Raw genomic sequence first — 14,607 nt, 5'->3', positions numbered from 1 at the left:
TCCTTTTCCTTCAATAAGGTTAATGTTTTCATCCAGGATGACTATTCATTCATACCTATTAATGGTAAAAGCACAATAGAATTTCTTTGAAATAACAAATATGACAATTAGAAAAGATGAATTTATGGAAGTGGTTATTTTCTGCAATCACAGATTTATATCAGATTTCTTAAAACAGTTTACAATCTCTGTGAACACTTCCATACCTCTTCATTACTTTGTCATAACCTTGTATGATCATGACCATATCACTTTCTTTAGTTTTAGTTTCATTTAAATCAATGTAGCCATGATTTGGTATTTTTAGGAGACTAGATGAAAAATTTCTTCCACTTAAAAAAATAGGCTTCCATATGTTAACCTTGGTTAATTAAGATGTAGCCTGGATAGGAGAAGGAAGATATACAGAAATATTGCTTTTCACAGTAATCTAGGTATTCCTTCTAATTAAATTATCATAAAAATGTAGGTTTGGACTTGGAGTGAAAGAAAGGTACGTAAGACTCTTTTAGATTGTTGCCTTGTAAGTACATGGCAACTAAAACTTAGGTTTGGTGTAAAAGATTAAAGTAAGAGTGGGATAATATTGTGCCTTGAAATATTAGTGGAATTTCATTTGGAATTTTAATATTCTCTTACTCTTAACTATATGTAAATAAAAGAAATCATTTTCTACTTTTCATAGAAAGTCAAAGTGCAATTTACCATTTTTAAAATTTCATATCAGTATAGGAATTGCCTGATTACTTGTAAAAAAATAAATGAACATACAAGAAGTATGTCTGCTTTTACTCAATTTTCATAAATAAGAAATCACAGTAGAAGGAAAACTTCTTTTCAAACGACTTCAGAAGGTCTCTTGCTTATGGTTCCAGTTTTGATAGCTTCCCCAGCTCTATTTCCTTCTTCCCGCTCTAACCTCTATGTGGGTCTTCCTAGTTCTGTCATTGCTTAGTAGCAATCAAAAATATTTTATTTTTTCATGATTTAACCCAGCTAAATTGGATTTACCAAAGGAGATTACTGTACAGAATCCTATGCAGTTAGTTGATGAATATATATCAAAGAAGTTGTTATTGATAATATAGTATACCTTTTGCTCATTTTGGGAGGATAGAAATAATCTAAAGGCCCTAAAATATTCCTAAAGCTTTACTGGGAAGTGGTACCATGTATAGCAATATAGTTACATCCCAGAGGATTTTCTATACCTAGTTTTATTTAAGCAGAGAAAGAATTACTATCCATAGCAACAAAGAATGTCTGCTTTTCCAAGAGAAAGTAATGGGACCCTAGACTTCTCTAGAACAATAACAGATATCATTATTTTTCCCCAGTCTACTTTTGATAGATAGTAGTAAATTTGGGTACTACCATCAGAGCTGCCATTACTTGATAATAGTTTATTGAGCATACACTGTTAGCTATTAGATAATTGGCTATAGTTCAACCTCAGCCCTAATTCCACACTTGGTAAACTCAAATGTCAAACTCTTGGTTATAGATACTTCTCTGTGCCTCCAATTATGCCTCAATTTCACATCTCCAAAGAAGCATGGTTTTGAGTCATGGAAAAGAAGATATGGTCATTTCTTAACAGTCAGAAGAGTGTAATATTTAGACTTTCTGACTTGGCAAGAATATTTGAGTTAAGATAGGAGTTGGGGTAGATGGTGGTGCTCGAGAAGCAACACTTTGATACTGTTCATGTTGTGTATCCACTTGGGAAACAAATGGACAGTGATATCAAATGAGTGTTTCTTGTATAAAAATATATCTAGTTTTATAATGGAAAGTGAGGGTGGGGTTGATGTGGAATTAATTTTAATAAAGCAACCCTTTGTCCTGAAAGTTTCTAGGAACACAACACTTACGTAAATAGCTACTTGTGCATCTGGAGATACATTGAATAGTAAATTTTTATTATTTCCTCTTGTTTTAAACTATATGTAGGAAAAATATCTTCCATAGGTTAACATTTTTAAGTATGATATGAGTATCACATGCTTTATTTTTGAAAGAGCTCGATTTCCATCATTTGAGAACTCTGCCCATTTAGAATATAATCTTTTATGAAATAATTTAATGAATTAAAATAATTATGAAATAATTTAACATAAGTTGCAGTGACCAAATCATTTCATCACTTGACAGTAATTGTTTAGTGATGAATTTCTTTTATCTTCATGTCATCATTTGGCAATAAGTTGTTTTTTTTTTTTTTAATGATGAGCTCCTTTTACCTTAATTTCTTAGTCAATAGATGTAGAAGTCTTTGTGGAATCATACTTGGAAGATTTTCTAGTTTTGAACATACCAGAGCTTTGCTGATAGAGTGTGAGAGCTCGGGTTTTATGATGAGATATCACTATAGGATGAGTGAATTTATGCTGCTTAAGGAAGGGGGGGGGTTAGGAGGAAACCTGGGGGAAAAAACAAACTAGCATATTTAAAGAGGTATTATTAATTGGAAAGAAAATAGTAGTATAATAAATAACTAAAAAGGAAAAAAACCACCTTGCTGACATCATATAGCAATTTTTTTTAAGATTTACAAAGCCTTTTTTACATATATGTATGTGTATACACACACATTTGATCATTATAACATGTTAGGAGGTAAATATTTATAGATAGTATTTCCATTTTACAGACTTAAAAGTTGTTAAGTGCCATACCCAGCATTACATAGTTACTGTGTCAGAGATGGGATTCAAACTCAGTTTTCTCCCTACTGAGAAATTATATTGGCATGGTTCAGCTTTTGAGTTATCTGGTCTTTATTTCTAGGCAAGAAATGATACAGCATACTAAGTTATCTAATACCATAAATACTTATCAAGCAGCTAGTTTCTGCTTAGTTTTATTAGTGTTAATGTGCTTTCAGTTGCTTGGGGATATAAAAAGTTTATGTAAGACAACCACTGAAGTTTGCATTCTAGTAGAGTTATAGCAGTAATTGTAAATTAGTAGTAAGAGTGAATAAAATTCAAAAGACAAACCTGTTTTGTTTTTGTTTTAGGGAGTACGTTGATGTCAAGGTCTTTAATGATTTCTCCATCAAAGTAGAAATGTGTGTAGTTAGGGTAGTAAATTTATTATGTCTTATAATCAAAATGAATCTGAAGTCCAGTTTTCTTTCAGGTATGGCGATTCAGTACTGCATTTTGTTCTGTGAATGAGTGGAAATTTGCTGACATCCTTAGCATGGCCGACCACTTGAAGAAATGCAGTTACAATATTGTAGAGAGAAGGGAAGAAGCTATTCCATTACCATGTATGTGTGTGACACGGGAACTCACTAAAGAAGGACGATCACTACGCTCAGTCTTGAAACCTGTTCTTTAAATGATAGCTACTTTTGCGCACATACAATCACACTTACTATCACCTCTATGTAATATGTGACACTTTATTAATGTACTAAAGATAATGTCTAGCAAAATCTTCTGTCACTATGTATATAATGTTTTGAAGTGACATTTATTTTTTATAAAATAAGTACAATTTAGTTGGAAGAAACAATTTGCCTTAATGTTTGAAACTTTTGGAACTTGCTGGACAGGATAGTTTTTTTTCTAACTTATGTTGGTCATATTCTGTTGAATAGATATTTAGAATTAGTATTTTTAATGTGTGCACATTTCAGATCACAAATTTTTTTGAGTTTAATATTCTAATAAGATCCTGACCAAATGATTTTGTACTGGTTTTCTGCAAGGTATGACCCTTTGCAAACAAAAACTGCAAATTAAGTTTGCAATATATAGTTTAGATTTTAAAATAACTAAACTATTTTAGTACTGCCATAAAAACTGCGGCATTCTTGTTCTTAGTACTTTCCTTTTACAATTGTTGACACTTAGGTGACCTAGAATGTATAATTTGGAAAGATGTTAAGCAGTGTGGTTGAAACATTTATTGTTTCTTTAAAATACACAAAGACTAATTACTTTTGTGTATTTGTATGTTGCACAGAAAGCAAAGCTATTTCTACCTATTTTTGTTGTAGCTAACACCAAACTTTATGGAAGTATGTTAAAGTTACAAGTTAAAGTAAAATCATAAAAGATAAATGCTTTAAAATCTTTGCATATGCATTTACTTTAACTCAGATCTGTTCATGATATAAATTATTTTGCTAGATGTTTAATAGGGTTTTAAGAGAGGTGAGTATATTGCTTCTTAGCCTGTTTGGGTTAAGATCAAGTGAAGAGAGGTGGGGAACATATACCTCATTTTATGTTTGTGAATTAGGAATATCAGATGCACAAATTTTAAATATTCAAAGGGCTTAACTCAATACATATTTCATAGGCCTTACTATAGCATTCTGTTTTTTTACTTTGTTCAGAAAAATGCTACTGTATGTTCTAAGGGGCATCTTAAAATATCAGTTAAATAGGATATTGTCTACATAAGATGAGAGCCCATTAACTTCATAAATGCATTTTAAGCCATTCTCACCCACCTTTGAAAACACTATCAAATAGTTTCCATATTGTCTTCCATAATAGGAAATGAGTATAAAATTTTTGGATGGAAACTTCACACTTGGAGTATTTCCTTATAGTTTTCAGCTTTCTGTAGACTGCTATTGACCTGATATGGTTGATGACTAATGCCACTATTTAGAATGAGAATGAATGTATCAGCATTGAGAATATTAAACTGGAAAGGTGGTGACATTCTAAATTGTGGGGGGTGGGGGAGACACAAATAATTTCTGGCACTTTGTACCTTGCAGGAGCAGTGATTTGCCATCTTTATACATATAAATTGTGAAATGCTAGTGTGTCTTTTTTCATCTCCTTTCCCATGTCAAATCTTGAGTATGCTATATTATTACTAAGTTCTTTATTTCCATATATGGCAATCAGGCTAGGCAGAAGCATTCCTTGGCCACTGGAAAGGAGTTCTGCAACAGTAAGAATTGTTTTTTTGCTGAATTGAGCCCTTATTGCAGTTGAAAATATACAACCGAAGAACAATCAGCTCTTTCTTTGCCAGTCATTTTAAGTGGTATAACTACAGTAATTTCTTGGTGCCTATACCTGATTTGTCATATGTGAGATGCCAAGTTGCAGAAGCAAATATTTTTTTCTTGAGAAATTAGAAATGAAAGTAATAGATAATAAAATTCTGCCATGTAAAATATTGCAGATGTGGAAAAGAAAGTGTGTATGTATAGTCAGGATAACAGAAGTGTTCATTTCCTTTTGATTTTTTATGGTACGAGTTTAGACTACTTAATTTATGGTCATAAAACTCTTATGTTGATGTAGATTCCCAAGGTACATTTTTCTGTCTCATTACATCTGTTGTCACATATCTTTAGTAACATTTTTTTGTTTGTGTGATATACCATATTTCCATGTTATAATTTGGTTTTGTATATTGCCTGTTCAAATTCTAATAAAATGTTTGTTTCTCCTTTATGTGGCTCAATAACTTCAAATATCTGAACAATAGGATTTATGTTATTTGAAGCAATTTGGAATGTTTCAAAATTAAACATCAAATACTGTTAACTCTTATGTCTGGTGTACATCATCTGCATGCTGATCACTTTCACTCTCCCATACTTCCTAAAACTGGTCTATGAAAAGCCTTTTTTGTTTTCTTTTCATTGTTCATAGACACAGGTACGAAGTGGGGGGGTAGAGAGGTAATAGCATGATTATTTTCTAAACTTTTCTCATGATATAAGGGACCTAGTATTAATCTATGCAAAACCTTTTGGTAAGACGTTGTTTATTGGAATGCCTATCTTTTTATTTTGATGAATGGCATAAGTAGGATTAAAAAGTGGTCATTTGGGGTAGCTAGTTGGCGCAGTGGATAGAGCACCGGCCCTGGAGTCAGGAGTACCTGAGTTCAAATCCGGCCTCAGACACTTAATAATTACCTAGCTGTGTGGCCTTGGGCAAGCCATTTAATTCCATTGCCTTGCAAAAAAGAAAAAGTGGTCATTTAAAAGAAACTTTATCAAAAGGGTGGCATAAAGTCAGAATTTAGCATTATCAGCATTATTTTAAAGATTGCTTCATTTTGTCTTATCTTTTACTATTTATTATGACCTAAGAGATTCAGTGAAAAATTTGGATCTGAATATCCACAATTTTGCAATATTACTGTTAATATTTTTTTCTGTTAGCATAGATAGATGCAAGTTAATATGTTCGGGTTTATTGGAATCAAGAAAGCAACTAACAGTACAGTGCAAAATAGCACTTTGTAATTGTCTCAGCAGTTTCAGTCCATGTGACAATGAATTATGTTCCTGTGCATTTTTTGTAGTTAATAGCTTTATTTAAAATGAAATTATTTTCACAACTCAAATTAAGAGATATTTTGATTTGGGTATGTACTGTATTTATTAATGTCTTTTGGAGAAAGTAAATTGCTGTATAATTTTCTTTATTTGTTTATGCTACGTGAATGGTGTTAACACCATTCACTTTACAACTAAAATTTTACATGCTATTTGGGGGATTCCATCTCTCAAGATTGTAGCATTAAGAAGAACTGTTAAAGATAGTAAGAGATTGAATTAACTCTAAAAAGGAGTAAAAATGACTGTTGGAAAAGATTCTCAGTATCTTATGAGAAGGACTTTTTTTGATAAACAATAAGACTTGACTTTTTCTAAAATAGATTCTATATCTTTGGCCTTTCCTTGATTCTCTTTTTCTTCTATTTTAATCTGCTATTTAAAACTGAAACCAGAAGAAGTTACTAATTTTCAAATGTCAAGTATTTTATTTACATGAATGTAATACACAAAGTATATTTGATTAAGGTATGAGGATACAAATCAAAATGAGCAAACCAAATAATTGCATTATTTAGGCAGTCTCATCTAGATTTGACCCTTAATCTGGAAAGTTGTTTTTTTTTTATGAAATTCAAAATTAGCTGTGTAAGGATTTCAAATTGCTTAAATTACCTACAAGTTTCTTTTATTTCGTACGGGAATTTGGTGATTGAAAACAAAGTATAAGGAAGCAAAGAGAAATAAAACTACCTATTTCTTTATCCCTATGATAGAATTATTCATGACTAAAATTAAATGAAAATTCTAATGTCCTGTGGTATAAAACTCAAGTATAATTGTGACTACCCTTGGATGCTGCTCTCTGAAGATAATCTCTACTTTTTACCACTTATCTAACCTAGAAAACAGTAGAATTTTAACTAATCAGGTTTACTTTTTAACTATTACTCAAATATGAATATGTTATAGCATATTAGAAAAATTATCATATGCAATTTAATGACTGTAGTTGCTTCTTACAATGTCTTACATGTTTACAATTTGATTTAAACATAAATGCAGGCTGATACGTAAAGACAAACAGAATAATTGATTAGTTTAAAATGAGCTATATACATAAAGATAATTTCCCTTTTTTGAGTCACCATTCATTCAGTTAGTTGCTTATAGTGACAACCAGGTATTTAGAAACTCCAAATAGTTTATAGACTTCACAACACTCCAATTATAGATTTGAGAATAGGTGCCCAAATGTTGTTGGGAAATGAGTGTTGAACAGATTTGAAAGTAACATTCAACCTCATTTGTGACTCAATTCTGTTTTATGGTATAGGTAGACCTTGGGGATAACCAGTTACTACAAGTGTGAGAAAATTGCTGGGAATGTTTTGCTTTCAATTTAGTTTCATCACCAGTAGTAGGGAAGAAAATTAAGAAAACATTTTCTTATTGTCAGAAAGAAGAAAAGATGGTTTATGGTAAGTGTAATGTAGTGTTTGCTGAACTTCTTATGTACTTCTTATAAGCTATTGGGCATTTGGCAGTTTTCTTTTTAGTCACTTTTATATATTCTAAATGTAATTGTGAAAAACTTTGTAAACTTTAGATGTATGACTTCATATTGTGTGGGTCAAGACTGGAACATGCAAACTTAATTTGTTTATTCCTGTTACAGATTTCTTCCTTTGTTTCCATGTTCACTTACCCTTCTAAGTATGTAAAACAAATTGTAAGATTATGTTTTTTGTCCCTCTTTACCTAACCCTTTTACCCTTTTAATATAAAAAAAGTTTAAGGAAAATTCTACATCATTAGATACTGAGATGTTTCAAAGTGAATAAGCATTTGTGTTGTTTTATATGTCCTTGCTATGGAAGATGATGTTTCATTAAGTAGTAAAGAACCAAGAAATAGGTTACTAGGGGGAGCTAGTATATATTTATTTTATGTGGACAGTAAAACCTCATGAAATTGGAATATATTTTCTACATACTAGATGGAGGCATTTTGTTTTTGCACTAATTAGGGAGAAAATGTTTTCTATAAAAATTACTAAGGATGTAAAGGAGGAAAAATGTAGAATCTGCTTTAGTAGTAGTATGTACTTATAAACAATGAATGTGATAGTTGAAAATTATTCTTCCATGTTTATTATACCAAAAATGATCTAAAACAGGGTTGTAGTTCTGTTTGTAATTAGAGAAAAATATCATTTTATGACTTGAGTTCCATAACTCAAATGTTTTGCAATGTTGAACTGAGCCAGCCCCACCGGAGACAGCATAATATGAGGTTTTATCGTATGCTTAAATAAGTCTCTGAAATCTTTTTCTAGAAGTCCTTAAAAACAAGTCATTTATGGAACTTCTGATCTTCAGATCTCAGAGGATTTGGATTTAGAATGCGCTTACCATCTCGAGCAAATAATTTGGGTCATATAGGAATTTATAATTTACAGAAATGTGAATTTTGAACTCTTAGCAATTATTTCTTTCTGATATCACTCAATTTAATTACTAATCTGATAGGCTTTTCCATATTTCTTCACCTCTTTCTGTGTCATCTCTTATACCTTTCAACTATCTGATGATATGATCAAGGACTTAACATGATAGTAGCAAGGAACTTTGCCAATTAAAGCTCTCTCAGGCCTAGTTTTCTAATGCTGGCCAGACTGAAATTTCTATCTTTAGCAGTATAATAGGGCAGAAATTTCAGACTCTGCAAAGAGTTCTCAAGAGCCTAGTTAGTTGGCACTGATTCAGTTTTACTTTTTCTCAAGTCATCTTTATATCCTCTTAAATTAGAATTCATACAGGTCCATTAAAAAACAAACTTTACGGTAAACTTAGAAAAGTTGTTGTAACAATGCTTCACCAGAATAATCTGAGAAAACATTTGCCAGATGTTGAAAAGTCATCAGTTTATTATGTAAATCAGATTAGACACTAAGAATAAGCAGATTTCTTTTGACATTCAGAACTGCCAAATGAGGTGCTCAATAATTATTAATTTCATGATATGGAAGAGGCAATGGGAAAGCTAAAGAAAGAATGTAATTCTACAAGGTGCCCACAGTTTTGTTAGTAATGGTATAGTCACATATGCTGTATACGTAAGTGGTTAAGAATTTGAAAATTAACTCATGGTTTTATTTGTAGATTCAAAATTTGTTGAAGTTATATGACAAGATGGTTAGAAAACTAATCAGTATTTGAATTGTTTGAGTTCAATAAAGGTAATTACAGTGCATTTATTCATCTTTTCATTTGATATGAAATGATAGCTTGCCTTTTCCCCTAAAGTCAAAGGTGCAATATTCCTGGTTATTTAAAAAAATTAATTGAGCTTAAAATGTATTCAAGTTAAAATTTAGAATTTATTTAGATACTTATTAACTTGACAAATTGATTTTATGTATACATATGTATAATTATGCATACATACTTTTTCTTTGAGTTCTAATATTCCATAAAAATATTGCTGATAGCATTAATTATGAGAGAATTCACAGCTCTGCATTTCATTTAGTTGATTGAGAATAACTTGTTTTTAAGAGTGCTCATTTTCCATGTTTTTTTGCATGTTAACTTTTTCTTATGCCACTTCTCTCAACCAAACAAAGAACTGGTTTTCTAAAATGCTTTTTTTAAAAAAATGTAATTTTTCAGAGTTTTACAGTTTTGTACTTTTGAGTTCTTTTTAAAGTAGCAAAATCAGGTGTTATTGATTAGGAACAATTTAATAAATTGACTTTGATGTATACCCTTTTTCCTTTTGTATTTTTTGAATATCTTGCATATATGCAAACTATTTGTCCATCAACAATAAAAACTTTCCAGGAACATTTATTATGCCTTATGAATACAAAATAAATATTAATCACATTTTTGTTAAGCATTTACTATGGGGCTGGCATGGTGCTAAGAGCTACAAACCCAAAGAAAACCCAAGAGTAGTGTTTGTCATTCTAATTAGAAGGGGCAATTATAGTCACCATACAGTGAAGCAAAAAATCATCATTCTGGAGCTTTGGGTCTAATCTGAATTGAACAATTCACTTTTGAAATGAGAATCTGAAAAAAAGCATGAGGCCTTTCACAAAGTAGAGTGACTAGGAAAGTAATCCAAATTAGAGTCATGAGAACACTCAGGTACATACAGGTAATAAGATCCCTTATTCAGAAACTATCAACTTCAACCTCATCTCTTCTGATTTCAGAAAGAGAGGGAATGGAGAAAAAAATGGAAAAGGTTGCCTACTGATATGAAAAGAATTGATTATAATTGTTCTGGATTCTCAGTCTCTGAGTAAGACAAAATTTTTAGGAATTCTGGTTGAAAGATATACTTGCTCTATTACTTGGCAATGTTACTAATTGATGAAAAATGGATATATTTCCTAAAGGAAATAAGATACATATTTTCCCACCAAAACCCACCTTTCCCTGAGAAATTCCTTAGATGAATAGGAATATTCCTGAACCAGGAGACTGGAGATAACCCATTTATACATAGTTTGTTTGATCTACTCTTCCTACCTCCTACCATTTCCCCTCATCTTCAATTTTTTTACTCATACTATCTCCAGACATTTTGAGACTTGAAGTCTTAACATGAGTCTTTTGACAGTCTTTTTTTCTACTTTCTCCTCATCCTCTTAATTTGGACTTGATAGGAGACAACTAGATTGACCAGGAGGAAATTAATTTGAATGAGAAAGTTTCCAGATTAGCAGTTTGAGATTTCATAATTAGGCAATCACTTAGCTAACTAGTTCCCATTCTCTCCAGCCTAAAGGACAATCTGGAAGTGCAAATTGTTAAGGTGTCTAAACAGCTTCAGCAATAATTAAACCTGGTTCACCATGTCACCTCCAAAATTAACAAATGGTACTTTTGTATATTGTCATCATCACTTAGCCTCTCATTTTTGAAATTCATGATGTCATCTTTCCTCTGAATCCTTGCTGTTGTCTTTGACTATTGGACATCCTCCTACTAGTTAGTACCCTAGTACTTTCTCTTGTTTGTTCTCCATGCCATTCCATGTTCTTACCTTCAGACTTTAGTATCTTATGTAATTTAATCCTTATTCTTGGTTCTTATGGTATTCTACCTCTGCTCAACTTCATCTAGCCCTCAGGGATATCACATTTTAGACCACACCCAAGAACTTGAAGTCTGAAATTTGCTTCCATCTACTTACTATCTCCTATCTTTCCATTTTTCCAACTTTTCCCAAGCATTTTATTCAACTTGTCATTCCCTTAATTTAGCCTCTTCCCCTTTTATCAATTTTTCCCTATTCTCATGTCTTTTTTGGCTATTGGTTTTTTGCCTTGCCATTCCAAGTAAAAATTTAGAAAACTCTTGTTACTTGCACATCACTGCAAACAAAATGCAGGGTGGTGGTAAGCAAACCTCAGGAAACATTGGAAGGATAAAACATATAAGCAGATATGTGTATATATTTATATATGTATATATAAATATACATTTATACATGCACTTACAGATATATATATATATATATGTAAAATCATTTGAGGAGAGAGAAAATATTAACTGAGGATCAGGAAAAACTTTCCATTGGAAGTGACACATGAACAGAACGTTGAGGGAAACTCAGGATTGTGGAGACAGTTGAGAGGCAACTACATTCCTGCAGTACATCCATCTGTTCAAAGCTGTGAGGGAAAAGTTAGAGAGAATTCAAAAGTAAACTAATTTAGCTCTTAGATGATACAGAACCAGGTTGTGTAAATCTTTAAAGCCAAGGTGAGTGATACTTTTATCTTAGAGGCAATAAGAAGCCATTGATGTCTATTGAATAGGCAAGTGATGTGTTTTGTCTGACTAGGGCATTAGGGAGATTATTTCTATAGCTGTATAAAGAAGGTGAGAAGAAATATTAATAGGCAGGTGTCCATTTAGGAGAATGTTTAGCACAAGAGAAAGAAGGAGGGACTGAACTAGATTGGTGACTATATGAATGGAGAAAAGGGGATGGACATGGAAGATAAAGAATGAAACAGTAAGACTTATCAAGAAATTGAGTATGGTTGGATGAGAGAGAGGGAAGGTTCAGACTTACGATTTTAGGATGATAAGGCATGATTCTAGGGAATTAGGAGATTGATATTGTCCTTAACATATGGGAAAGGGGTAGGGAAGTGTAATTAATTGGATGAGGATGAAGGACTGGAGATGATCAGTGAGTTCTCTTTCAAACAAATTATGTTTGAGACAAAGGTCTATGATTGGACATCCATTTGGAAATGTCCATCAGTCTGTTTGATTTGACACTAGAGCTCAAGGGAGCAATTAGGACTGTATGGAAATAGATGATCTTATCAGGTCCAATGAATTCAATTATCATCAAGAGAAAATGTAGAGAGAAGAGGACTAACTCCAGCCAATTTAGACTGACAAGGCAGAGTCAAGCAGGTAAAAGGACCAGAGTAGTGTCATGGGACAGTAGGGAGGAGACAGTGATTAATAGTATAGGATAGTGCATAGAGGTCAAGAACAATGACTAAGAGACCATCAAATTAAGCAATCAAGATGATTGACAATCTGAGAAAGTTTCAGTTGAATGGTAAAGTTGGAAACTAAGTAGGAAGACAGAATAGCCAACTAGTGTAGATGACTTCTTAGAGGAATTTGGATGTGTAAAGAAAGTGAAATATAGTTCAGGATAGTATGATTAGTGAAGGAATTTTTTTTTTAAGGATGTAAGAGACCTGAGTGCTTTTGTTGGCATCAGGAAAGAATAGGGAGACAAAAACCAGTAAAATTAGACAAAGAGCAAGACACATTTGTAAATGACTAATAAATATTGGTTTATAGATTAAGGACATAAGGAGAGGCTTACCTAGTTTCATCAGTCATTCTTTTTTATGTAGTTTCCATTTCTCCTTTTGTGTTGATTCTTTTTCCTTGGAATGTGAGCGGGTTTTCTACTCTTATCCACCAATCTTTCCCTTTATCCTCAGACTGTTAACCTCTTTACTTCTCACTCCCACTTAAAAAAATGTCATTTTTATTGGGACTTTGAAAAAAGTGATTTTATTCAAACTCCATTAAAATAAAGAAAAATGTAAATAAAGCCATACTGTGTCTGGCATCATACCCCACAGTGTGGGTACAGAGATATTTGCCTCTCCACCAAGAGAAGAAATATGTATTTTTCCTGTATTCTTTGGAAACAAGATTGGTCATTTTAGTTCATCTAAATTCAGCTGCTTTGTTTTTGTTTTCATCTAAGCTATTAACGTCACTGTGTATTTTGTTCTCCTTTGTTCTGTGTTTTCTTCCTATGCATCGCTTTATGCAAGTTTTCTCATGTTTCCTCATTTTTTATTTATTACAGCACAACAATATTTCATTATATTTATTTAATATAACTTACAAACAACTAAAAGAACTAGACAAAACAAAACAGACCCTTACCTCTCAAAGCCTACATTTTAACTCAAGGTATACAAATAAGAAAATACAGTGTATAAAATAATATCAGGAGAGAAAGAGAACATTATCTAGGGGTTGGGGCAGGGGGTGGTGAGGGGGATATCAGAAAGAAAACAAATAAGAGTCAGGACCTGAATTGTATCTTGAAGGACACTAGAAATTCCAGGAAGTGGAAGTGAGTGTGTTTCAGTCATGGTAGAACATCCCTGCAAATTTATGGAGGCAAGAGACTCAATGTCATGTACAGAGAACAACTACAAGCCAGTTCAATTGGGACACAATTTGTTACAGGGAATATTTTGAAATAAGAGAAAAGATTAGTTGGAGCCAGATTGTTGAGGGCATTAAACATCAGAAGAAATGAAGAGTCTTTGAAGATGTGGAAGGTGGAAGACATAAAATGGTCAGATTGTTACATTAGAAATGTCAAATTGGGGTTTGGATTGGAGAGGGGGAAAGATGAGGGGAAATCAATCAGGAGGCTATTAAAGTAGTCCAAGAGAGAAATATTGAGTGAAGGCTTAAACTAGGATGGTAGCTGTGAAAGTAGAGAGAATGAAAGAATGAAGGAAACATCTATTAAAAGGTGACTATGCAAAGCATTGTACTAAGTGCTGAGTAAACAAATAGGAATATTATTTTATACTCTCAAGGAGTTTATAATTGAAGAGGTAGTACATTTGGAAGATTTTATCTGCAAATCAGGCAGAAGGAAAGACAGAAAGGGCATAACATTAAAGCAAATGCTAAGGCCTCTTCTTTATCATTTCCACTGAAAAAAATCTACCTGTTCCCATTGAACCATTTTTTAGTTCTGTTGAACTATTTGACAGTGCTAAGGAGTTTGGTTACTTATGA

General features: G+C 32.3%; 1 protein-coding gene across 4 annotated transcripts in view; it reads left to right on the top strand.

Annotated features, from left to right (window-relative positions):
• Positions 1-13,722, top strand: part of FBXO30 (F-box protein 30) — a 29,399-nt gene extending 15,677 nt beyond the window's left edge. For all 4 annotated transcript variants that reach the window (XM_074187774.1, XM_074187776.1, XM_074187775.1 and 1 more), the window contains one exon: positions 3,145-13,722. In XM_074187774.1, coding sequence (XP_074043875.1) covers positions 3,145-3,348 — 204 coding nt within the window. In that variant the 3' untranslated portion in view covers positions 3,349-13,722. The remainder of the gene's footprint in view (positions 1-3,144) is intronic.
• Positions 13,723-14,607: the final 885 nt, after the last annotated feature.

This window comes from Macrotis lagotis, chromosome 5, assembly GCF_037893015.1.
Source record: "Macrotis lagotis isolate mMagLag1 chromosome 5, bilby.v1.9.chrom.fasta, whole genome shotgun sequence".
NCBI classification, from domain to species: domain Eukaryota; kingdom Metazoa; phylum Chordata; class Mammalia; order Peramelemorphia; family Peramelidae; genus Macrotis; species Macrotis lagotis.
Note: the sequence above shows the minus strand (reverse complement) of the source record. Positions and strands in the feature narration are given on the sequence as shown.